General features: G+C 40.8%; 1 protein-coding gene across 18 annotated transcripts in view; it reads left to right on the top strand.

The window, feature by feature from the left end:
- Positions 1-24,320, top strand: part of CSPP1 (centrosome and spindle pole associated protein 1) — a 59,120-nt gene that overhangs the window by 26,180 nt on the left and 8,620 nt on the right. For 12 of the 18 annotated variants that reach the window (XR_013234111.1, XM_077352237.1, XM_077352235.1 and 9 more), the window contains 15 exons: positions 48-238; positions 2,092-2,213; positions 2,835-2,919; positions 3,181-3,301; positions 5,342-5,489; positions 6,136-6,288; positions 7,652-7,764; positions 9,131-9,280; positions 11,605-11,754; positions 19,539-19,637; positions 21,499-21,565; positions 21,696-21,819; positions 22,566-22,705; positions 23,411-23,545; positions 24,057-24,112. Coding sequence is in view for 17 of the 18 variants with exons in the window: in XM_077352237.1 (XP_077208352.1) it covers positions 48-238; positions 2,092-2,213; positions 2,835-2,919; positions 3,181-3,301; positions 5,342-5,489; positions 6,136-6,288; positions 7,652-7,764; positions 9,131-9,280; positions 11,605-11,754; positions 19,539-19,637; positions 21,499-21,565; positions 21,696-21,819; positions 22,566-22,705; positions 23,411-23,545; positions 24,057-24,112 (1,854 nt within the window). In the remaining variant the exon portion in view is untranslated. The remainder of the gene's footprint in view (positions 1-47; positions 239-2,091; positions 2,214-2,834; positions 2,920-3,180; positions 3,302-5,341; positions 5,490-6,135; positions 6,289-7,651; positions 7,765-9,130; positions 9,281-11,604; positions 11,755-19,538; positions 19,638-21,498; positions 21,566-21,695; positions 21,820-22,565; positions 22,706-23,410; positions 23,546-24,056; positions 24,113-24,320) is intronic. The other 6 variants (XM_077352240.1, XM_077352228.1, XM_077352239.1 and 3 more) reach the window with 4 other exon arrangements.

Here is a 24,320-nt window from a genome sequence, read left to right as displayed (position 1 = left end):
AGCAACATCCTAAATAATAATTAGTGAACTGGTTTTCTTTCCCATAGCCTAATAGACTGAGAGAGCTGGGATTAGCACCACAAATTTCTGAGGAGAAGTCACCACCAGAGAGACCCAGACCTGCCTTCCAAACTCCTACACCTGGACCTGCCTCCATATCTGCCCCTCCTGTCTTAGCAGTGAATGAAGATTTTCACAGAGGATTATCCAGTGCTCTTGGAGAAATGTTGGCTCCCAGGTAACTGCCCTGTAGTACCCTAATTGCAGTTGATTCAGAGCCTAGCTAGAATTCAGGTATATAGTATTGTGACTTTTCTTTATAACACAATGTCCATGAAATCAAGCTGTGCTAAATATTTTGTTCCTCTCTCTCACTGCATAGCTAGCTGGTGGATGTAGATGTGCTTAAGTCTGTTAACATATTTTTAGTATTCTAGATAGGAATATTATTCATTTAAAGCATGTGTTTTGCCATCTGCCTAACTAGGGCCCTCAAGGTGTCACTCACTTTAAAAAGACATTTAAAATAATACTTATACATGTAAACAAATGGGAAAGAAGGTCAATAAGGAAGTACTCAAGGAAACAAAGAATATTTTCCTGCTAGCAGAAGGCAGTGATAGAGATGGACTAATCTCCATGATGATGGAATTCTAAAGTTTTGGTGCCATTACTGAGAAGTCCCTTTCTCAGATTGCCATCCATCTTCAGATGATGAGGCATCTGTATCAGGGCCCACAAAGATGACTGTAATGGTCAGGGAGGTTCATATGGGAATAGAAGGTCCTCAAGTTATAAGGTAAAGGTAAAGGTATCCCCTGTGCAAGCACCGAGTCATGTCTGACCCTTGGGGTGACGCCCTCCAGCGTTTTCATGGCAGACTCAATACGGGGTGGTTTGCCAGTGCCTTCCCCAGTCATTACCATTTACCCCCCAGCAAGCTGGGTACTCATTTTACCGACCTCGGAAGGATGGAAGGCTGAGTCAACCTTTAGCCGGCTGCTGGGATCGAACTCCCAGCCTCATGGGCAGAGCTTTCAGACTGCATTTCTGCTGCCTTACCACTCTGCGCCACAAGAGGCTCTGTCCTCAAGTTATATTGGTCTCTATATAGGGCTTTAAGAAACAATGTCAGCACTTTGAATTGGGCCCAGAAGCAAAATGGAATTCAGTACAGGTGGAACAAGATGGGATTAATATGACCCATTCCAGCCAGTATTCTTGCCAAAGCACCCTGTACCAACTAGTTTTCACATGCCCTTTAGGAGCAGCTCCACATAGAGTGCAGTGAAGTTATGTAATCTAGATGTTACTAAGGAATGCAGTGGTGGAGTGGCTCAAGGGTAGCTGCTTGCAGCTGAACCCCTTGAAGACAGAGGTCCTGTGGCTGGGGAGGAAAGGGTCAGACCAGGAAGATTGCCTGCCTTGGCTGGATGGAGTGTAGCTGACAGCACATACAGACAGGAATTTGGCCATTTTTTGACATCTCCTTGTCAATGGAGACTCAGGCCACAAGAATAGCAAAGCTGGCTTTCTTTCCACCTTCTCTAGGCCAAGCTACTAGTGCCCTACCTTACCCCTGAACACCTGGCCACAGTGATCTATGTGACGGTCATCTCTAGATTGGATTACTGTAACTCACTCTATGCCGGCCTACCTACCCTTGACACTAAACCAAAAATTACAAATGTCCAAAATGCTGTTGTGCAAGTCCTCACAAGAACACTGTGGAGGGTCCACATCAGACCAGTACTGCAGCAACTACATTGGCTCCCAGTAAAGGTTCAGGTTTGCTTCAAAGTATTGGTTCTAACCTTCAAGGTCATATGCAGTCTGGGCCCAGCATATCTAAGGGACCGCCTGTCTGAATATGTCCCTTGGAGGCACTTCACTCAGTGACTGTGAACTGACTTGTGGTCCCTAGCCCCAAAGAAGGCTGATTCTGTGAAGGCTCGAGGTGGCAGGTTACAGTGGATGAGCGATCGGTTTGTCAGTGTCCTGCATAGTGCAGGGGGTTGGACTAGATGACCCAGGGAGGTGCAAGCTACCCAAAGATCCCCTCTTTTAAAGCTTTGTCCTCTTTTCATTTAGAATTGCTCCTCTGCCACCTCCACCACCGCCACCAACGTTGACAGATAACTATAGAACTCCATATGACGACGCATACTATTTCTATGGTGCCAGAAATCCTTTGGATCCCAGTCTTGCATACTGTAAGCTTGTTGGTTGATATACATGTTTTACCATATAGAAGAAATAAAGGTTTTCATGGGTATTTTGGTAATACCAGATAAACCACTTTTTCTACAGGAAAAATAGTGATTGGAACACTGTAGAACCATATTTTATCTGATTTGTGATGCAGGTTTTAAGTTTAGAAATTAATTTTCCCTTACTGTGAATTGGCAATTTTTTTCTTCTCCAATTAATGGAATTTTGAGAAATGAGCATTTAGAGTTGAGAAGCATGATTCTATCCTTGAGCTTAACCCCTTTCTGCCCTCTGTTCTAATAATGGATTCAAGTATTTGGAAATCCACTGGGGAGAACACCGTTTGGGGACAACTTGGAGCAGGAAAATTATACATGGGGAATTGAGCTCCCTGTAGCTTCTCTGATCCTCTTGAACTGCATTTTTCATTTTACAAAAAATACTAGAGCTCTGTTATGTGCATTGGCACAAAATTTGCAGTTACATCACGTCTATTGTCTTGCTTATGCATGTCTTTTCTTTTAATGGAACAATTTTATTTAGTGTTTGATTTTCTTCCTTATCTGTAATACATTCCACCCATAAATACTGATTTTAAATTTTATACATCTTTATTGTTTTAGATGGCACAGGTATGACGGGGATCCAGCCTTCATCTGCACCTGTACCTGTTATTGATGCTAGTCAAAACCCTGTTGCTGGGCTTGTGTAAGTATTGCTAAGATTAGTTAGGTGTTGCTGGCTTCTCTCTTGAGGACAGACCACATTTTGTTGTTGCTCAGATGGAATGGTGAAAAAAAGTTAGGTTTCTGAAGGTAACATGATTTTAAATCAAATTCTGGTTTTGAAATTGTCAGGCAGAGGAATATATTATTTGTTTAAACACATCTTGATAAGAAATTATTTTTAGTTTTGCATTCTAATTATATGATTTCATTATAATATTTTTAAAAACCTCCTTGAATGCAGAAGTAAAAGTGGAGCAAAAATCACAAATGAAAAACAAAGAGGACTAGGAATATTTCCAGAAGAAAAAACAAAGCCCTCAAGAGAAGCAGTTTTAGCATATCAACAAGAATTGCAAAAGCAGGTATAGTAGTTCTGTAATATTTTCTGAAACAGCGTTCATAATTTAATTTTAATTGTTTTTCTTAATGTAATCTTATCCAGAAAGTCTGTACTTGTAACTGATTTTTCTCTTCATATTTTCATATCATTAATGGGGATTTCTAGCCCAGTTGTGCCTTTCTACTAAGAAATAACAGCAAGCCTTGTCCACCTGTTCTCAGTATGTATAATATTCAGTATTAATTTAACTTTAAAAACCTAGGTATCCTGATTTCCTGTCTGTAAAAACAGGGTTGTCTCATATCCACCCCGTTGGATGTAGGTAGTTCATAGGCAAACTAGACTGAGGAACAGTATTGTTGCTCTTTTCTTTTGCAACTTTACCCGGAAACTGCAGCTTTTACAGAATGCTGCTGCATGGATCCTCACTAGGTCATTTTGGAGGGCCCTTGTCTAGCCGTTGCTGACACAGCTGTATTATAGTTGCCAGTTTGCTTACGGATCAAGTTCGGTATATACGTAGCCTGGGTCCTACCTATCTGTGGGACCGTTTATCTCCTTAGGCCCCGCGCAGGGCACTCCACTCTGCGGGTATGAATTTGTTGATGGTCCCAGGCCCCTAGTAAGCATGCTTAGCCTCAACCAGGGCCAGGGCTTTTTCAGTCCTGGCCCCTACCTGGTGGAATGAGCTCCTCGATGAGCTAAGGGCCCTGTCGGAGCCCTCTGGGTTCTACAGGGTCTGCAAGACAGAGCTCTTCTGCCAGGCTTTTGGTTGAGGCTGGGCTAAATATAGGGCTTTGAGTACAGGTCCTTCCCTATCCTTGTGTAATCTGTCCCCCCTCCCCCCAGGGCCAACTATCGCCCCTGGATTTATAGCTTCTTAGTTGCAACTGGGAATGGATGAGATGAGGAATAAGGGCCAATAAGTGCAGTACTGTTGCCATCTTGTTGTGTTATTGTTTTATTTTCTATTTATATTTATTATGTTGTACTGTCGGCAAAAGAGCCTCTTTTGTGGCGCAGAGTGGTAAGGCAGCAGACATGCAGTCTGAAAGCTTTGCCCATGAGGCTGGGAGTTCAATACCAGCAGCCGGCTCAAAGTTGACTCAGCCTTCCATCCTTCCAAGGTCGGTAAAATGAGTACCCAGCTTGCTCAGGGGTAAACGGTAATGACTGGGGAAGGCACTGGCTAACCACCCCATATTGAGTCTGCCATGAAAACGCTGGAGGGTGTCACTCCAAGGGTCAGGCATGACTCGGTGCTTGCACAGAGGATACCTTTACCTTTACCTTTTTACTGTCGGCAAGAGAACATAGCTTGCCATCTTATGGGGTTAATGTTTTTATCATTATGCTGTAAACTTTCACGAGCTGGCAAGGTAGTATAAAAATCCAATAATAAAATAAAATAAACTGTCAAAAATTGTGCCCACCCCTCAAATGTGTAAAATATTTAAATAATTATATTCTGAGAAACATATTTTGGATCATGTGTTAGCAATGTGTGTTTAGTTTTGTTTTATCTATATTAAATTATTTTAAAAATAGAACTGTTCTTGAGTTTGTCATTTTTATTCAACATTGTGATATTTGGATATTTGTTGTACAAACATGTTGATTGCTAAGTTGTGTTGAATCATGTGGGGTCTACTCGTGCTTATTTCTACTTTAATGCTGCTATTGGGGATTTTTAACTTGCACTAACATTACTTTTCCAGTGGTTTAAAAATGTTTCTGCTTCTAAATAACAATATGTAGTATCTTTAATCCTGGTTTTATACAACTCCAAGTATCTGTAGTAGGAATCTTTATACTTTAAAAATATCTTTCTCAAGATTTTTATGCATTATGATGATGAACAGGTTTGTGTATACACACATCTGTGTGCAATATTCTTAATTAAGTATATACTTAATTAAGTATATATGGGCAAAATATATATACCTATATTATGATATATACTTATATCATATGAAAAAGGAATAATGCATCAGTGTTTGAACAGTATTAATTAAAATGTATTTTTATTCATAAGAAATTGAATAGTAGCCCTTCTTAACAGATAAAGGAAAGAGAAGAACGTCGTAGGCAAGAGAAGGAGGAAAAGGGACGGTATGAAGCCAAATTAGAAGCTGAAATGAGACATTACAATCCATGGGGAAAAGAAGGTGGTGGTGCTCCTCTCAGAGACAAAAAAGGAAACCTCATAAGTATGTTTGAAAGTTAGGGGAACTTATTTTTTGTAGCTTTGATCTATAAAGTCGCTTATATTTAGAATTAATTTGCATTATATAAGAGAACAAACTGGATTTGAAACAATGAATTTCAGCATAGAAGTAATCAGTTCTGGTTGTTCATGCTGATATCTCACCTTTATGGAATCAGCTCAGTTTATGCTGAATGCACACTCCTTATGTTAACTGCAAGGTTGCATATAACATTTTAAAATAATAATAGGGACTAAACTTAAAGTAATGAGATGATTAAGCTAGAGAAAACCACGTAGCACCAAATAGTAGACATGCAACAGTCTGGACAATAAGCATTCTGTCCATGTAGTTTTGAGACTTCAGAAGCCCTGATATTCATAGCTACATTCCATTGCTTACACTTTGTAGTAAATACCTTGCTCTTTAAAAAGGGATCATAACGAATTTGTTGTTTTAATGCTTTAGTGAGTTTTTAATATTAATCCATATAAAGTATGCTTAATTCTGCTTGGTGTATGGCCTTTCCGCACCTTCTTAAATGTATATGTGCAGAAACATTTCTTGTCTTATCTTAAACTGCCATAAAATGCCTCTTGTCCAAATAAAGTAATATAAATGGCTATTTCCCCCACCCCCTTTCCTTCAGCTGACTTGAACGTGATGCACAAGCAAAATGAAGATGCATATCATAACCCAGAGGCACGGGTATATGAAGATAAAAGGGCCATAGTATCTGTTGATCTAAGTTTGGCTTCCCCAAGACTTGAGAATACAGATGAATCTACAAATAAAATATCAGGTGTAAAATAATACTGTATTTTCATTTGTAAGTGGATGTTGTGTCTCTGACCAAGTTCATTGTATATTATTCCTGTGCAATATTTTCCACTGAAGAGAGTTCTCATATATTTGTCAGTGATACTGGAAACGAAAACATTATTAATTTTTGGATCTCTAGTCACTGCGTGTTCTCCACTGAAAAATTCTTGTGCATGGGCATGCTTGTACAGTGCGTCTTCCATCAAAAGAAGAGAAACCCCCACCATGCATTAGGACTACTGGATCATGTCTGAAACATCTAGGTTTCAAACTGAAGCAGTGTACAACTCTCTGGCCACAGATCCTGTCATGGAAGGGGAGGGCAAGCCTCTGGATGGCAATCAAAATGAAAAGTGGATCTTGCATTTTATTTTTATTTACTTCATTTATACCCCAACTTTCTCTTCAGTGAGGCCCCAACGCAGCTTGCATCATTTTCCTCACAATGATCCTGTAATGTAGGTTAAGATGAGAGGGCATGACTCTCCCAATGTCACCCAACAAGCTTTTATGGCAGAGTAGTGATTCGAACCTTGGTCAGATCTCACTACCCCACACTGTCTTTTTGTTATGCATACAAATAATATGATTTGAAAACTGGCTGTTAAGAACTTGGTCATATCTTGGCAATCTATGTATTGATTGCCGCTCAAGCCCAACATTCCTTCCAGGCACAATCCAGATAACTAGTGCAAAGTTGTGGACAAGCATCTCCATGCAACATATGCACAATGCTTAATGGTGGTCACTATGTTTATATTTTGCCATGACTGGTTAGTTATTTCCAGTATTTTTTCAAGCACAGTATAATGTCTGACAATTAAAAAAAAAGATTTGAGAAGGTGTATAGAAAGGTAAAAAGCATTTTTGGCCGTTTTTAAATTCACAAGTGTATTCTCCAGCCAATTATTCGGGTTCTTTAATTTATAAAAAAATACTTGTCATTAAGAGCTTGAGAACAAAACACCTGGAAAAGCTGGACAAAGGCTTCTTTTTGTGTGGTACTAGTGCTTTCAATGTTGTTAGGAAATTATTTTCATAATTTATATTTTTTGAAATAAATATAAGGGGGAAACTAGGCACAGAAATCAGGCACTGAAAATACCCTTATGGATGGTGACACCTTATGCAGATATTCTTTCAATAATCTTTTCAATAGTAAATTAAAGCTTGATTGGTTGGTGCTTTACATAGGAATAGAATGTTTTCATCATGCCCAAGATTGCATGGGTTGAGTAGGACAACCATTTCTTTGGCTCAAGGTACCAGATATCCATTGGAGGGCTTTTGTGCAAGGGCAGGCTTACCTATGCTTGATTCCTTTTTGTGTGTGTCTTAACTAGGCTTTACGTATTCACAAACATCCCCATATGCTCGTGGTAATGTTTTTGGTGAGCAACCAACACTAGAGCAGCTTAGGCGGCAAGAATCATACAAGAACTTCCTTCGTTTTCAGGTAAGTGTATATTTCTGTATAAATGAAGCAAAAATACTTATAAAATACAATTTTTAAGATTTTTGCCTCTAAATTAATAGGAATATACAGTCTGAACAAACATTTAATGTATTTCATTGGGTAATGTGTCCTTAATTTCTTGGGCATTAAGTGAGTGATTTTTACAGCAGTAATGCCCTTTGCATGACAGGACCCCCCCCCCCATCTTTGTGTTGTTTACTTGGCTTTCTGAATCATATTTACAAAACCAAGAAAGCCAGGCCTAGGTATGGAGAGGGGATTTCAGGTAAGGTCTGGCCATACAACCAAAATAAGCTGCCAAGAGGTTCTTGAACTGCCTAGTTGACTGTATTGCAGGAAGTTCATTATACCCTGTGTCTTATTTTTAGGACTGATTTAATGTTTGCCCATTTGTTCTCAATATTGTTACTAAGGGAGAATGGGTTATTTCTTACTACAATTATTTGCTTAGGGGAGATGATTAACAGTTTGAGCATACAATCAGAGGATAATGGCTATTGTTATGCCAGGACTTGTGCTAACATAACATAGACAAGAACCTTTTCTGCCCCAGCTGCAAAGTAAAAACCAGGATCAAGGGCATATTTATCAACATGTATCAGTAATTACAACTGAGAGTGACCTGAGATCAGCAATGAATAGAAGGCATTAATTAGCACAAGACAATGGCAGAAATATCAAAGTATTACCATGGAAACTTTCCCATTGCTTTTTCTATCTGTAATTGTTTGAATGTGTTTTTATTCCACTTTTCTGTGGTTTGAGGGCAGTATATAAAAATATAACATAGCACTTTAGCTAAAATATCAACAGTACAGTATCAGCAGTGCATCAGTAATCTGCCGGAAGGAGCCTGCAGCACATGCCCTGTTGAAGAGGCCCCTTGGCCATTACAAGTAGGCCCTGTGGGCTTCCCAGGGAAAGGAAATGCAACTAGTTTTCATTGCTGTTGGGGAATAAGTAGTTTCTTAGGCAGTGGGACATAAGCCATAAAGACAATGAGGAACAGATGCTGGAGCAAGAAGTGGTACTGTGATATTGTTGGTAGCTTAGCAGACAACGGCAAGGCCATGGGAAATGTGGGTATATTGCTTCTGATTCCTAAGAGGGGCCTCTACAAGGCAAAGCCCACTTCTTGCATGTCCTTATAGCAACAGTAACTTGGGATGGGAAGAGAAGTTGTGGGTTCCAGGCCTTCTATTCTACAGAACAAAATGAGCTATCTACCCAGATGTAAAGACCCATGGGGAAACATTCTGGAGAAAAGTTTCCCTGTTATTTTGAAGAATGTTTTGGGGAGCTGACAAATCCCTGCAAACAAATACTATTTCCCCCTATTTTCTAGATTGAGGAGAAAAGAAAGAGAGAAGAGGCAGAGCGTGAAAGACGAAGGCTTGAAGAAGAAAGGGAAGAAAAAATACTCGCTGAGCAAAGGGCTAGAATACAAAGAGAATATGAAGAAGAGCAGGAGAAGAAGAGGCGGAGAGAGGAGGAGGTACTGGGACTTCGATAATTTCCTAGCTAAAGGGAAGCAGTGTGACTTTTCCTTTCCTATCTCAGAGAAAGGGAGTGGAGAGTGTTGGTGGAAGGGAAATTATTAATTTCAAGCTATAATATATCTAGAAGACCCGACATAATATAAGCTTGTAAAATATTTAAGTGTCGGAATTGTTAAAAGTTGTCTGCCTTAAGTAACACTGGTTTTTTTTAGTTTTTGGTTAATAATATCTTTTATTTAAAAAAACCAAGATAATATAAAAGGGTTACAAAAGAAAAATCATTACGCATTAAATGGTGCATGGAACAGAAAATATTTCTCCCCAACAGTCTCTTCATTGTAATTTTTAAGACATTTTCAATGAATTACTATAATCCTTACTTTAAACATTTCAATTTTCAGATTTCATAACTGATGTATTTTATAACTGTTATTATTAATTTCATCATTACTAAATATTCCATGTTACACATGTCATCATTTCTATATACCAGCCACAGCTTTTAATGTACTTGAGCTTAAAAGAAAATCTGTTATACATCTCACAACGAAATGAAAAATAAATAATATTTTTTATTCAGAATCCACTTCCTTATACCTTTACACTTAAAACTTCTCACTCTGCTTCTGCATTGTAATGTTTATGTGCATTACAATACATTTATATATAGTTTATAGAATCGTAGTCTTGGAAGGAACCTCCAGGGTTTCTTAAGCTGTTCTTCATTCTACGTTTTTTTCCTACTTGCATTTAAAAAATCAGGTTTTTTTACTTGTTCTTATTTTTCAAACTGACTTAACATATATCCATCATAGTAAATATGTCTTGTTTACTTGGTTTTGTCTTGGTATTGTGAGCCAACTTGAGCAGGTCTGGAGAAGTGGTTTACACATTTTCTAAACAAATAAAACAACTACTTGCTGTCTATTTCTGCTAAAGATATTTCTTCTGATACAATTTCAAACCAAAATTACATGCTGGGGGGATGTGAGAAGCTGAGGGGACTCCTCTGGTGCTGCAGTGCAGTCCTGCGTTCCACTCCCCTGGGCAAGGCATCCTCAGTGCAGGCAGAGTATGTTTGAGGAAAGAGTTCCAGTCATTCCATGTTACCTTCTTTTTGACTCTCCTGGCTGGCCTCTCTTAGCTATCAGGGACTATCCAGCTACCCTCAAAACTCTCTTGGCTCTCTGAGCTCCTTTTTAAGACTTCCATTTTTGAATGATGTAGACCCAGAACCTGCCCCAGCCTCATTGCAGCACATGCCATCAGCTGGGAAACTCAGGGCAATGTGACCTTAACTGGCTTTGTCAGAGGTGAGCATGTCTCCCTTTTTGCTCCCCGCCCCAGCTGGGTGGGAGCAGCCTCTTGGGGATGAAGATGGGGGTAGACATTTCTGTTGACTGTGTTCATCCCATATTTCTTTGAGTTGTCCCTGCTATGGAATGGATTTTCTTCACTTCACCACCCAGGTCAAGGCATGGCCCAGTCCTTCTTGGGGAAGTCTGGGAGAGCGAAGGTGGAGACCAGACATGTGAAATGATATAGAACATCTTTTAGTTATTTATATATATATGTATTCATTCCATTGTTCCATATGCATATCATTAGTTAAAAATTGTATTAATGCTATGTGTATTGCTACAACTGTTGTGTTACTGCATGCACAAGTGGAACTGCTTAAATACATTCTCCTTTCTGCTCATGCACCACTGTATCTGAACTATTGTCTAACTGGTTGACTTAATAGGATTGTGTTTTCATAATTGCTCATTGTTGCTTGACTTTAATTCCACACAGTTTATAGTCTAATCCCAAGTATTTTTACTTGGAACAAATCCATATTGATTTCGATGTGGCATATTTCTCAGTATATAGTCTTGGTCCCTAGGTTCCTTTCAGTTGGGGGTGATGTTGTTTGTATGCATGAAGCACCCTCTTCACGTATGGATTTTCCAAGCTACTGTAGTGTTGGAGAATCTTTTCCGATTCTGCTCTTTTGCAGGCGCAAAATTGACCATGATAAACGTTTTATTATTTGCTCCATCTGTACCCTTCATTTTTGCCCAATAGGAACCCAAAGCAGACATTGTTTTCTGCCTCATGCCTGTGAATTCTGTTAAGCTTGGAGTATATAACTGGTTCAAAGCTACACAGCTAGCTTCCATAGCAGTGTGGGGATTTGAACCTGGTCTCCCAGATTCTAATCTTATACTAACCTCTACACAACGTTGGCTATCAAGAATTGTATCTAGGTGAAACCTTAATTAAATTAGAAGTTTGTTCCAATGCGCATCCTTTTGTGTTTGCATCACGTTTCCAGCAAAGATTAAAAAATGAAGAACTATATCGATTAGCTGAAGAAAGAAAAAAAGAGGCAGAAAGAAAGAAACAACAAGAAGAAGAACGGTTGGACAAGCAACTTAAGCAGTTTAGTGAAAATGAGATATGTATAAGGATGGAAGGAGAAAAGGTAATGTGTTAATTAAAAGCATTTATTGAGTTCGATTCTTCACTTTGATTGAAAGGATGGGGTGTCATTCCTGAAATGTACTTCATCAGATTTGGGGTCAGACATGCAGAAGTAGAGTCTGCCATTGTATGGGGATACTGAGAAACATCAGCTGTTAATCATTCTATGGAAAAGATGAGATAATGAATTGTATACGCTAGATATGAAGAAGCAGCAAGATGTCCATCAAGGAGGAAAATTTGCATACATGCACACCCATTTTGTATGTAGTAGAGCAGTGGTCCCCAACCTGTGGCTCCCTCTCCCCGCCCCCCCTGCAGTAAAAAACTTCCCAGGCTGCAAGCTTGCGGCCCGGGAAGCTTCTTACTGCGGGAGGGCGGGGAGAGGGAATCAGGGCCGCGCAGCGCACTGCGCCACGCGCGGCCGAAATCGTGCATGCGCGGCACTTTTGCGCATGCGCGAAAGTGCCGCGCAGGCACGATTTCGGCTGCGCATGGTGCATGCGTGATGCGCGGCCGCGGCCCGCGCATGCGCGATGCACGGGCGGGGCAATTGCCCTGCCGGTCCCCAGCCTCAGAAAGGTTGGGGACCACTGTAGTAGAGGACATCTCGCTCTGCATTCTTTGTATGAAATGTTGCAAAGTCAAGGGCTGCCATATTTGTTGGAAGATCTGAGGTAAAGCTGTCTTTGAGCCAGATTACTAGTCAATAAAAACATGTTGCCAATATCACAAGATCTACTCAGGCACTCCAATTAATCAGTTCAAGTAAGATATTTATTTGCTATTTGTCAAAGAGTTTGTTCTTGTACTACATCATGTCCAGTATTGCTCCAAGTATCAGAGCACCTTTGGTTTTTAAATTTAAATTTAAAAACATTCTAGCTATAAGAATCATTCTAATTTTGAAACTCACAAGCATTATCTCAAGCAATTGAGACTATCTCTACCTAAGTTTCTCCGAATCCACCCAGCTCTTCCTTGTTTTGATTGCTCTCCAAGCAAATCTGGCCACAACAGAAGTTATTTCTGTGCTTTTGTCTGAATACATGTCTTTGATTGCCTCTGAGTTGGGCTTATTCTGTAGGGAAGGTATAAGTTCTCCCCTGAATTGATCATATAGCCTATATTGGAGTAAAACAGGTTCAAATGTATCAATGCTCCCTTCCTGGCAGATGCATAAACGATCACAGATGGGTAGTTTTTTGAATAAGCCTTCCCTAAAAACGGATGGGAGCATGTTATATCGTAAGAGAGTAAATGATCTCCTATGTTCTGGGAAAACAAGAGTAGATAAATAAGGTAATGGCCTCAAATTATTAAGTGGAGACATTGGAAAAAGTGGATTTTTTACTTGATTGAAATCCTGTTGGCGATGGATATCTAGGATTCTTTGCTAGTCTGAAAGCATAATGAAAGCCAATAGCTGTGTTAAGGATCTTTGTATTTTTTCTTGCAGCATAATTTATGTTCTGTAATGCCTGAAAGATTTCACATGCACTTAATATGCAGCTGAGAGTTGCAGTTGGTCAAGGCTATCAGCAGCCATTCAGTCCATGTTTTGCTGTAATGAGCGGAACAGTCAACTAAGTTTGTGGCAATGCTCTTATGGGCATCCCCCAATCCCTACCACTACCAAAACAAAACAAAAATTTCACTAGGTGTCCTGCCCCATTTAACTTCATTGCTAGGCTGCCTATAGAAATAACTTGAGTTCCCATGTCTGCAATTTATGTAGAGCCGAGTATCTAGGCTAGGACTGTGGCAACCCATGTTGAAAACTCCACTTGTCCTTGAAGGTCACTAGGTGTTTGTGCTTTGTCACTCTCTTTCAGCCTAATCTACCTCACAGGGCTGTTGAAAGTAAAATGGAGGTCGAGAGAACTCTGTACTTCCTGAGCTGCTCATGACTTAAAAATGGAACCGCAATCTAAAGCGGATGGAGGGCAGCATTTTTTACAGTCACTCAAGATGTGTCTGCTATTGCATATGATCTGGAAATACAGATATGTAGCAGATGCAAGTGCAGCAAGTCTACTCTCATAGAGGCAACCTTATGTAGATTTTAATATTTAATATTTATTGTTAACATGATTTTAATGTAGATTTTAATTTAAATGTTTTATTGTTATTAATTTGAATTTAAATTTTATGCAGCGATTATATGTACCCCATAATATGTAATCTGCTCTGAGTTCCCAAAGAAAAGGTGGACTATAAATCCCAGAAATAATAAAATAATGAAAATAAGTAAGAAATGTCACTACTTACAGCTACTTTGAGGTTCTGTGCAATGAAAAGTGACTTTCTTAGAAGATCAAAGCAATTATCCTTCTGGAAAGAGGGAGACAAAGAGCTGTGGAGTTCTACTTAATGAGAAATCTTCCCAGGCACAGTGAAATATTTGCATTTACTTCAGGGACAGTTTATTCATTCTTTGTTGGGATAAATGAAGTGGTGTACTTGTCAGAGGTGGAAACATGGATTGCTTTCACACAATGTTGTTGGGATTTCCCTAGCTCTGTACAATTGTCCAAACCTGATTTGGTCCAAACTTTTCTGAACGAGTATGCTAAAAGCATATTTGGCCATTGTTGGCTGTGTATCTCTGCAACTCTCTGCCTACATCTCCTGCCATTTCTTCCCCCTTTCCCTGTCATGCCTGCTATTGCCTCTTCCAACAATTGTTGAGCCTTTTGCTTCTTAGCATGTATAGTATAATATACTCACTATCAATACAAGAAGAAAAAATCCGCTAGGGGTAAGAAATAATGGAAAATCATGGGGTAACCCTGTGTGGAGATTCTGTAGCCATTTCAAATGCCTTTGTATTCTCAGTTGTAATGAGAACAAAACAAGTGGCAATCTCCATGTGGATACAACCTTGGTATTAGAAACTATTTGAACTAATGTTAAGCTGTTTCAAAATCTTTAAACCTCCCCCCCGCTCCAGAGGAGCGGGAGGAATAAAGGAGTAAGGGTAAGTGGGGAGGTGTTAGGGCGGGCCCTGTCCGTGATAAAAACTCGGGGGCCAAGCAGCCAATGGGGAGTCACGCAAAGAGCGGCTCCCATTGGCTGGTTGGCCCAGCCTCGCCTGGGCCGGCTGGGGAGTTGCCGCTCAGAGGAAGAAGCCTTCCCCAGCGGTAAGTTCTCCGGCCGGCTTCCCCTCGCCCAGGGAGCCTTCTACTGGGCCCTGGGGCAGGCCCGCCTGCCCTTGGGCCCGCCAGAAGGCCACAAAGCCCACTCCCGAAGTCCCGAGCCTTCTGCCAGGCCCTGGAGCAGCCGAGCCTGCTCCTAGGCCCGACAGTAGGCCACGGAGCCCACCGCCCCCGTCCCGAGCCTTCTGCCAGGCCCTGGAGCAGCCGAGCCTGCTCCTAGGCCTGACAGTAGGCCGCGGAGCCCACCGCCTCCGTCCCGAGCCTTCTGCCAGGCCCTGGCGCAGCCGAGCCTGCTCCTAGGCCCGACAGTAGGCCGCGGAGCCCACTGCCCCCGTCCCGAGCCTTCTGCCAGGCCCTGGAGCAGCCGAGCCTGCTCCTAGGCTCGGCAGTAGGCCGCGGAGCCCACTGCCCCCGTCCCGAGCCTTCTGCCGGGCCCTGTGGCAGCCGAGTCTGCCCCTGGGCCCAGCAGAAGGTCCCAAGGCCACCTGCCTTACTCTGTTCCTCCCTTCCTCCCAGCATTCCCTTTCTCCTTCCCTTCCTCCCAGCATTCCCTTTCTCCTTCCCTTCCTCCCAGCATTCCCTTTGTTTTTCCCTATCTCCCTTCCTCCCTCTCTTCCATCTGCCTCTTTCTGGCTACCTGTTTCTCTCCCTCTTCTTTTGTCTCTATCTTCCTCCCTTTCTTTCTGTCTTTCTGTCTCTCTTTCTCCTTTTCCTCCTTCCTTCACCCCATCCCTCCACCCATCCATCATGCTAGGGCCCGCTGTATTTTGGCCACAGCGGGCTTAATATCTAGTTAAGTATATTGCCTTTAGAATTAATCCCAAACACTGAAGAAAGTGTGTTGCCTTTGAACCGTGCATTCTTCCAGTGCTGCTTCTATTCGTTGCTGGAACAGTGAAGAGTGGAGGGGGAGGGGCAGGAACCTTCCTCAACAGACCAGCTTTCCACAGAGTTCTATAGTCCATATTATTATTATTATTATTATTATTATTATTATTATTATTATTATTATTATTATTATTATTATTTATTATTTATTATTTATTATTTATTATTTATTATTTATTATTTATTATTTATTATTTATTATTTATTATTTATTATTATTATTATTATTATTATTATTATTATTATTATTATTATTATTATTATTATTATTATTATTATTATTATTATTATTATTATTATTATTATTATTATTATTATTATTATTATTATTATTATTATTATTATTATTATTATTATATTTATAGCCCGCCACTCCCTTGTGGCTCGTGGCGGGTAACAATATCGCAATTCCCCATTAAAACCCCATAATACAATAATAACATTGCCAATATTGCCGGCATGGCAAGAATGGCAGCTCAACCCCCCCCCCCCCTCCCTCCCACTACTAGCGGTTGGAGAGGAGGTCCTGATGATGTTTTGCTTCGGGTCCAGAACCCGAGTCCCCGGGGAGGCATAGATCTATTATCAGCCCCGGCCTCAACCATAAACCTGGCGGAAGAGCTCCGTCTTGCAGGCCCTGCGGAATGTTGAAAGATCCCGCAGGGCCCGCAGCTCTCCCGGGAGCTCATTCCACCAGGTCGGGGCCAGGACCGAAAAGGCCCTGGCCCTGGTCGAGGCCAGGCGTGCTTCCCTAGGGCCGGGAACGACCAACAGGTTTTCACCCGCAGAGCGCAAGGCCCTGCGAGGGGCATAGGGCGATAGGCGGTCCCTCAGGTATGTGGGTCCCAACTCGCGTAAAGCCTTGAAGGTTAGAACCAGAACCTTGAACCGGATCCGGGCAGCAATAGGCAACCAGTGCAGCTGCCTCAGCACTGGCTGGATGTGGGCCCTCCAAGATGTGCCAGTAAGGACCCTAGCAGCTGCGTTTTGCACTAGCTGAAGTTTCCGGATCAAGGACAAGGGAAGGCCCGCGTAGAGCGAGTTACAGAAATCTATTCTGGAGGTGACCGTTGCATGGATCACTGTGGCTAAGTGTTCGGGGGACAGGTAGGGCGCTAATAGTCGGGCCTGGCGAAGGTGGAAAAACGCCTGGCCTGCTACTTTTTTGACCTGCGCCTCCAAAGTCAGGGAGGCATCAATGGCCACACCCAGGTTCCTGGCCTGGGACGTGATGGTGAGATGCGTCCCTGCCAGGGTGGGTAAGCGCGCTTCCTGGTCCTGCCCCCTACGTCCCAGCCACAGGACCTCCGTCTTGGAGGGGTTGAGTTTCAGGCGACTCTGCTCGAACCATTCTGTCACTGCTTCCAAACATCTGGCGAATGGTTCCGGGGGGGGGGAGTCCAGGCGGCCGTCCATGAGGAGATAGAGCTGGGTGTCATCAGTGTACTGGTGGCAACCCAGTCCAAAACTCCGTACCAGCTGGGCCAGAGGGCGCATAAAGATGTTGAATAATGTGGGGGAGAGGACCGCACCCTGAGGGACCCCACAAGGGAGTCTATAGGAACGCGAGAACTCATCTCCCACTGCAACCCTCTGGGTCTGGTCCTGGAGAAAGGAGCGTATCCAGCGTAACGCTGTGCCCCGTATCCCCGTGCCGGCAAGGCGGTGGACCAACAGCTCGTGGTCCACGATGTCATAAGCGGCCGACAGGTCCAGAAGAACCAGCACTGCCGACCCGCCCTTATCCAGCTGGCGACGGAGGTCATCCAACAGGGTGACCAGCACCGTCTCCACCCCGTGGCCAGGTCGAAAGCCAGACTGATATGGATCGAATGCTGAAGTTTCTTCCAAGAATGCCAGGAGCTGGTCTGCCGCGGCCCTTTCAACCATCTTGCCCAGGAACGCCAAGTGCGACACTGGGCGATAGCTGGCGGGGTCCCGCGGATCCATATGGCTTATAGTTTCAGTGCACCAGTCTGGCTGGAATGGTTTGTCTCTATAAACGACAATAAAGGAAACAAATTTCTTCTCCTAGCTACTTTTGTCTTATTTCATTCAAGGCCAATAAGTTCATCTTCCTTAATTATAGTAGTCTTGAGTAAGGATAAACAGATAACTGGATATAAGGTAATAGTCCATCTTTGACTCTATCGGTTCTTATGCCTTGCTTAATTTCACTTTTACAGAGGAAAGTACATGAACAGTATTCAAAAGGCCTGTGTAGACATGTATGTACTTTAGTTAATTGTGGCTGTTCCTGTCTACTCTGCATACCAAGTGACCACATATTGGTCAGAATATATCCATAATGGGTTATGTGAATTGTACAGCCAACTTCTGTCCCAGTGCCAGGAAGCTACGTCGAGGGAAGGTCTCAGTCTCTGTGCCGTGTTGTTGGCCCTCCAGAGGAATTGGCTGGCCACTGTGTAAAACAGGCTGCTGAACTAGATGGAACGCTGGGCTGATCCAGTAGGGCCCTTATGTACATTGAGAAATGCTGTTGAAGTCCATACTTGGGACCCACTAAACATACCTTCTTAGCAATATGTGGATACTTGGAGGAGTTGTGACTTGCTGTTGTAGTTGTACTTCTGACAGTTTATGTGTTCATCTTGAATATCTGTGCAGGCCTAAAAGCTGTGACTTGTGGGATACATCTTTGATTAAGAAAATGATGACCAAAAGTTGGGAATGTGTTAATTCATTAGCGTTTTGTTAAGAATACATTCATTTTAGTGGAATTTTATTGTTATAAAGTTTTATCAATTGTTACCCACCATGAGCCAGTTACTGGGAGTGGCGGGATATAAATTTAAATATGAATAAATAAAATAAATTCATGTTTAAACAAAATGGCAATTAAACAGCTGAATATTGAGAGTATAAGAGGCAGCCTGTATAAATGCACAGATGTGGCTTTTCATACAGTCACACATTTCCCTCCTACTTTCATTTAATGTTGTCACTTTTCACATACTGTGCTAATCACAGTCACATATCTATTAGTAGTCAAACACTTTGACAAGTATTGCTATCTCTCCCCTTTCTGCTAAACTTCTTTATATAGTGCATCAAGGCCCTTAAAGTGTTAGGCTGGCTTTGACTTTGGGGTGGACGAGCAGCATACCAGTACTGGGAACAGACATTATTTATATGGATAATTACCTTTAATGGCATAAAATTCAAATAAATACAGAGAACTACAACACAGGTGGACATAGGTGATATACACTGAAACCCGATGCACAGGCTAGCATTTTTGCAAATACAAAATATTGATTTAACATTGAATAAAGTAAATTTGCCATTCAGAGCATGAGTGTTAGCGTTAAGCAGAGCTTTAAGAATTTGCCATCCATTCCTGCAATTCAGCCTCAATTTGGTTATATAGTCTTGACTCAGGATGCGTTGACTGCAAAGAGCTGGGTAGACCAAGGTGATGTGGGGGAAGGCGTCAGGGATATAACAACCATGGAGGCAAAGTCTCTCCAATTCAGGAATATGGTAAAACCTGCCCCAGGTCACTTTCAAGGGGAAGATATTTAATCTTTCTAGGAGTAGTGCTTTTCTTGCCTGAAGGGAGTCCAAGGAATAAAAAGAAGAGGGAAATTTTTGTAGGAATGCGAATAGACATTAAGTTAAACTTCTTTTTAACAGCTTTCTTTGTTTCATTTTTTTGATAAGCTCTTGAACTATTAATACAAGAGTTCAATTTTTTTTGTGGATCTCTTATTTTCAGGGTTTGGACAGACCGTTTTCGCCTCTTATTCCAAATAGAGGTTTGGTAAAAGAAGAAAAAGCTTTTTTGGTGGAGAGCCGTATATCTTACTATACACAGGTATGCATTTTGTTATTAAAATACAATCCGCATGCAGATTCTAGCATTTGCTCTTTCTGATCAACAGCAGCAGATCTAAAAATGAAAGCAGTTTATGGCTTCTCATCTAAATTTTTAATGATGTTCTAATAATATCATTGACCTCTGTTTTTACCATGTAGCCATATACTTGGTGTGAAGATTCACATCTATTCATACTGCAGTTTCCCTGAAAATTATAAAAATATTAGTTCTGTATCCTACAGTATCCGTAACAACCAAACTAGTACAGGACTCCATCAGTAAATATATATTCGACTCCTAACTCTTGATTGAATGAATGTATCCAGTGTGCATTGGATTCTGTCAGCATGCTCCTGGGTTATATAAATAATTTGCAAAGGATGTGGAGTTTGATGCTTTTTCAGTTTTACATGTATCCTTCAGGGATGTGGCCACAAAAAAGCTGATACTGAGTGTTGAGAGGGCACAGTTTTCTGTTCTTATTTATGTCTATGCCAATTCTCCAGAGTCCTGCTTGAAATGGCTGACAGCTAAAAAGATTTTCGCTACTGAGTTTTAATACCAAACTAGTACCTGAATAAGCATTCTCTAAAACGGGCTTCTTGATGGCCCTGGAAGGGTTTCTTGAGTGTGTGGGACTTAATTCTTTATATATTTTAAAAAATTTGTTAAACATTTATTGGGTGATATGACCATAAATGGACATGTCAACCCACCTGCCCCTCCCAAAATGGCCAATGATGGGCCAGGAGGGGTTGGGAAGGGGAGGAGGGCCCCTAGTTGGGCGTGTCCACAGCTGTGCTTCCCAACCATGTTCTGCATGATTGTGCCACTCCTGGGGTTTCTTGAAGCCTGAAGAATGTTTCAGGGGTTTCTCAATGGTAAAAAAGTTGAGAAAGGCCGCTCTAAAGGGTCATGGGAACTAGTGGAAATGGTACACCCCCTCAAAAAACAAAAACAAAAAAACTCCTGTTTGAATTTTAAAATATTGGAAATAATTCAACATAATTTCATCATACTTGAATAATTTCTGGAATAAAGTATGTAAAGCAGTGTCCAGGTTTATTGCTGTCAAAGGTGGATCACTGTTTAAAAGACATTTTGAATACTTCGAAGTAGGGAGATTTGTGCAAAACAGTTTGTTGAGTCTGGGGAAGGGTAGATTTCCTCAGTTATTATCCAGTGCCATATAGAAGGATACAATTTCTGTAAGCAGTCTTACTAGTAGCCTGAATGATCTTCGAGATAAAATAAATGGAAGGATGCATCAGTAAGTAGAAGACATTAGAGGAGAGAGCCTTAACTTGTGCCAGGAAACTTGTGTTTCTGCTGTAAATAAATCCTATATTTCAATGTGTTCCGGATTAAAACCCTTCTTGGGGTCAGTTTATTCAGTTCTCCTGTTGAAAATCAAGTTAACATCAATATGAGATGTTTAGTCATGTTCATATTTTCCCCAGTGAAATTTATAGTTCCTTCATTGAATGGATAAGAATCATACATAGATCCTTTTTGCCGTACTTCTTTATTTTTCTATCTGTTTTTACCCCTCTATTTCCTCCCTCCACCTCTGTTTAGGACTAAGGAAAGGGGGGGGGTTATGGGAGGGAAAGCTTCTTTGATAATAAGTGATGTATATTATAACTTTTAAAACAGTGAATTTTACACTGAAAAGGAAAAAATGGAATGCTTTAGAATCTCCCTGGAGTTTACCACGTTTGAGAAACTTCAGCCCAAAGCCGTCACAGATTCTGACACTAGCTTCATGCTTCTTAGGGTACCTGAACATAAGAATTACTGTGGTGTCATTTTGTCTCTCCTCTTATTGATTTTACCTTTTAAAAATAATGTTTACTAGGATGATCCACAGTCCAGGGTTCCGTCTCCTCCAGTACCGGCTAGAAGAAACCAGTTACGTGCCGATGGTGAGTGTGTGCCAAACTTTAGCTCTTGTGGGTGGTGTTCCCGGCTGGCCCTTTTCCTGAGAGTTCTCAAAGGAATGCAGATGCTGGTCTAGCACATTCTGTTTCCTTTTCTCTTTCTGCCATGCTGAAGAAGAGAAGAAGAATGTAATAAATGAGCTGTCAGAGATGAGGAAACAGCTACGCAGTGAGGAGCGGAGGCTGCAGGAACAGTTGCTAAAAGTACATGGTGATGATGATGACCTGTCTCTGAAAGGGTGAAGTTTTTACTGTTTGTATAGTAAGGCTTGAGTTGAAATGCATGTGTTTTCTCTGGCAAATGATACATGATTCAACAAGACTACAGTTGAAATAAATGTTCCACAAAATGAAATAGAAATTAAAAATGTAATATGGTGTGAGAAGAAGGTGTTGCTCTGTTGCACTGTGTTGTCTTAAGCGTATGAAACATCTGTAGGTGATTCCTGGCCATTTGGGTGCTATCATTTCATGCAGCTGTTGGGCCTCAAGGAAGAAGGCCACCTTGACACACTGCAGAAGGGTGACGGGGGGGGGGGATGTCTTCTTAAAGGCCGTGGTTTTGGTTTCATTTGCTTTGAGCTGAGTTGTAGAAAAGCTAACAGTGACTAAAAAAGCTCTTTGCGCAATATTTATTGATGGGCTTCCAGACCCTGCACTAAAGCAGCATTGCCAGTTGTTCTTTAGGTCTGCAAAATGTTTGCATATTCTCTAATAAAAATGAAATTGCCTTATTATCATGTATTTGACAAATTGTACCAATTTAATTAGCTAGTATAAATGAGTTATTGTGATGACCTTTTCCGTCAGAGTTTGGCCACCAGTCTATTGACATGTCCATTGCCAATAGTTTCAGCCAACATTTGGTTTTACGTAACAGAAATCTGTCTGTCTCTGTAAAAAGTAGTACTGTAGAATAGCCTGTGTTTCCTTGCCTGATATTTTTTCCAGATTAGTACTTTTACATGGTTTTCATCATTATTAGCAGGAGGAAACATAGTATGGATGTATTTGAGATGGCCAGACTTCGTATGCAAGCTCCAGTCAGGCGACCTTCATCAAAGGACGTTGCTGATCCTATCAATCTTCAAAACATCCGTGACTTTAATGAACTTAAATATAAAGGTTAGTTGTATGTGTAATGAAGGGGATACCCAATGATGCCCCAGTCATTTCTTCAGCTTTTAAGGAAAAGAATGGAACCAAATGAAGGTTCTTAAATGTTTTCATTACTGTGTATAACATCACCAATAAAATGGTTTGATCCTTTGTAGTAGTACGAAAAAGTAAGTCTCTGTATATCTCAAAGGTTTTTTTTTAAATGGACTTTCAAAAATGTTTCAATACAGCCAGAATTATTTATATATTATATATATATATATATATATATATATATATATATATATATATATATATATATATATATATATATATATATAGTGTGTGTGTGTGTATATATGTGTACATATATATGTATATATATAGTGTGTGTGTGTGTATATATGTGTACATATATATGTATACATATATATGTATATGTAGCCGCGTTGGTCTGAAGTAGCACAATAAAATCAGAGTCCAGTAGCACTTTTAAGGAATATTCTTAATTCTGTACTTTTGTTTATATATTCCTACTGTTATGAATGTCAGTTCTTAGTCTGACAAAGGGTGCTTGCACTCGAAAGCTCATGCCTTAAATAAATCTTTGTTGGTCTTAAAGGTGCTACTGGACTCTGATTTTTTATATATATATATAAATAATTTCCATGTTTCATAACATTTTAAAGAAATGCAATGTTATATCTTAAGCTTCTTTCTTTTGTGTATTAGATTCAGAGACACGAGTAGAGACCAGATATATGTACCCGGATCCACCAACTAATGATCATGCTCTGGACATTCAGCAGCAGGCGTTGCTAAGAGAACAGCAAAAGAAACTGAAAAAAATGAGGAAAAACGCAGATGGTAAGACCCCAGTTTCACTCTACATGCCAATTTTTCTTTTAAAACTAATTTTTCTAAAGTTAGAGTCACCTTTTTATTTCTTGTGGAACTGAGTCAGATGTTTTCATTGTGAACCAGTTCTTATTTCCTTATGGATAGTACAGTACTGAGGGATCAATATGCTGTGCTTTCTTTTATGTTCGAATAATGTGCCTGCCTGTGAGTAAAGCCCACTGAATAAACCTGAATGAAATTCTGTGCTAAGGATTTGCTCTCTTTGTTTGCTTTTAAAGTGCCAGCATTCTGTTACGTTCAGTGTGCAGAAAAAAAATGTTCAGTTCTGTTTCCCTTCCCCTCTTCAACAATTTTTATTAACATCTAGTTGCTAGTGTTGTCATGATCTTCAATGTGTTTCTTTAATATGAATAAGAGATATTGCAGTTTCTAAACCAAACTGTATTATGCTATTGTAGAGAAATCATTCTTAAGGTTTTCTCTACCTTCACCTTGGTTTTCTTTCTTCTTTTTAAAGTCGTTGCAGATTTTGATGATCCTATTCCTGGCACTAAATTGAGAGACAGAGGACTGGTAAGGAACAGTCCGACTTTACTGCTTAGTTTTCATTCTGAAGTGCAAGATAATAGTGATTTACTGAGCATATGTGTGTACATGTGATATTCCCCATGCCTTGAATGTCACTGTCCTCTCTTCCTTTAAATGCCTATTAAAAACATACTGCTTGTTTACACAGCAGAGGTCCTTTATGAAGACCTACATGATGGTTGCCACTTTTTTT

The sequence above is a fragment of the Paroedura picta genome, chromosome 9 (assembly GCF_049243985.1).
Source record: "Paroedura picta isolate Pp20150507F chromosome 9, Ppicta_v3.0, whole genome shotgun sequence".
NCBI classification, from domain to species: Eukaryota; Metazoa; Chordata; class Lepidosauria; order Squamata; family Gekkonidae; genus Paroedura; species Paroedura picta.
Note: the sequence above shows the minus strand (reverse complement) of the source record. Positions and strands in the feature narration are given on the sequence as shown.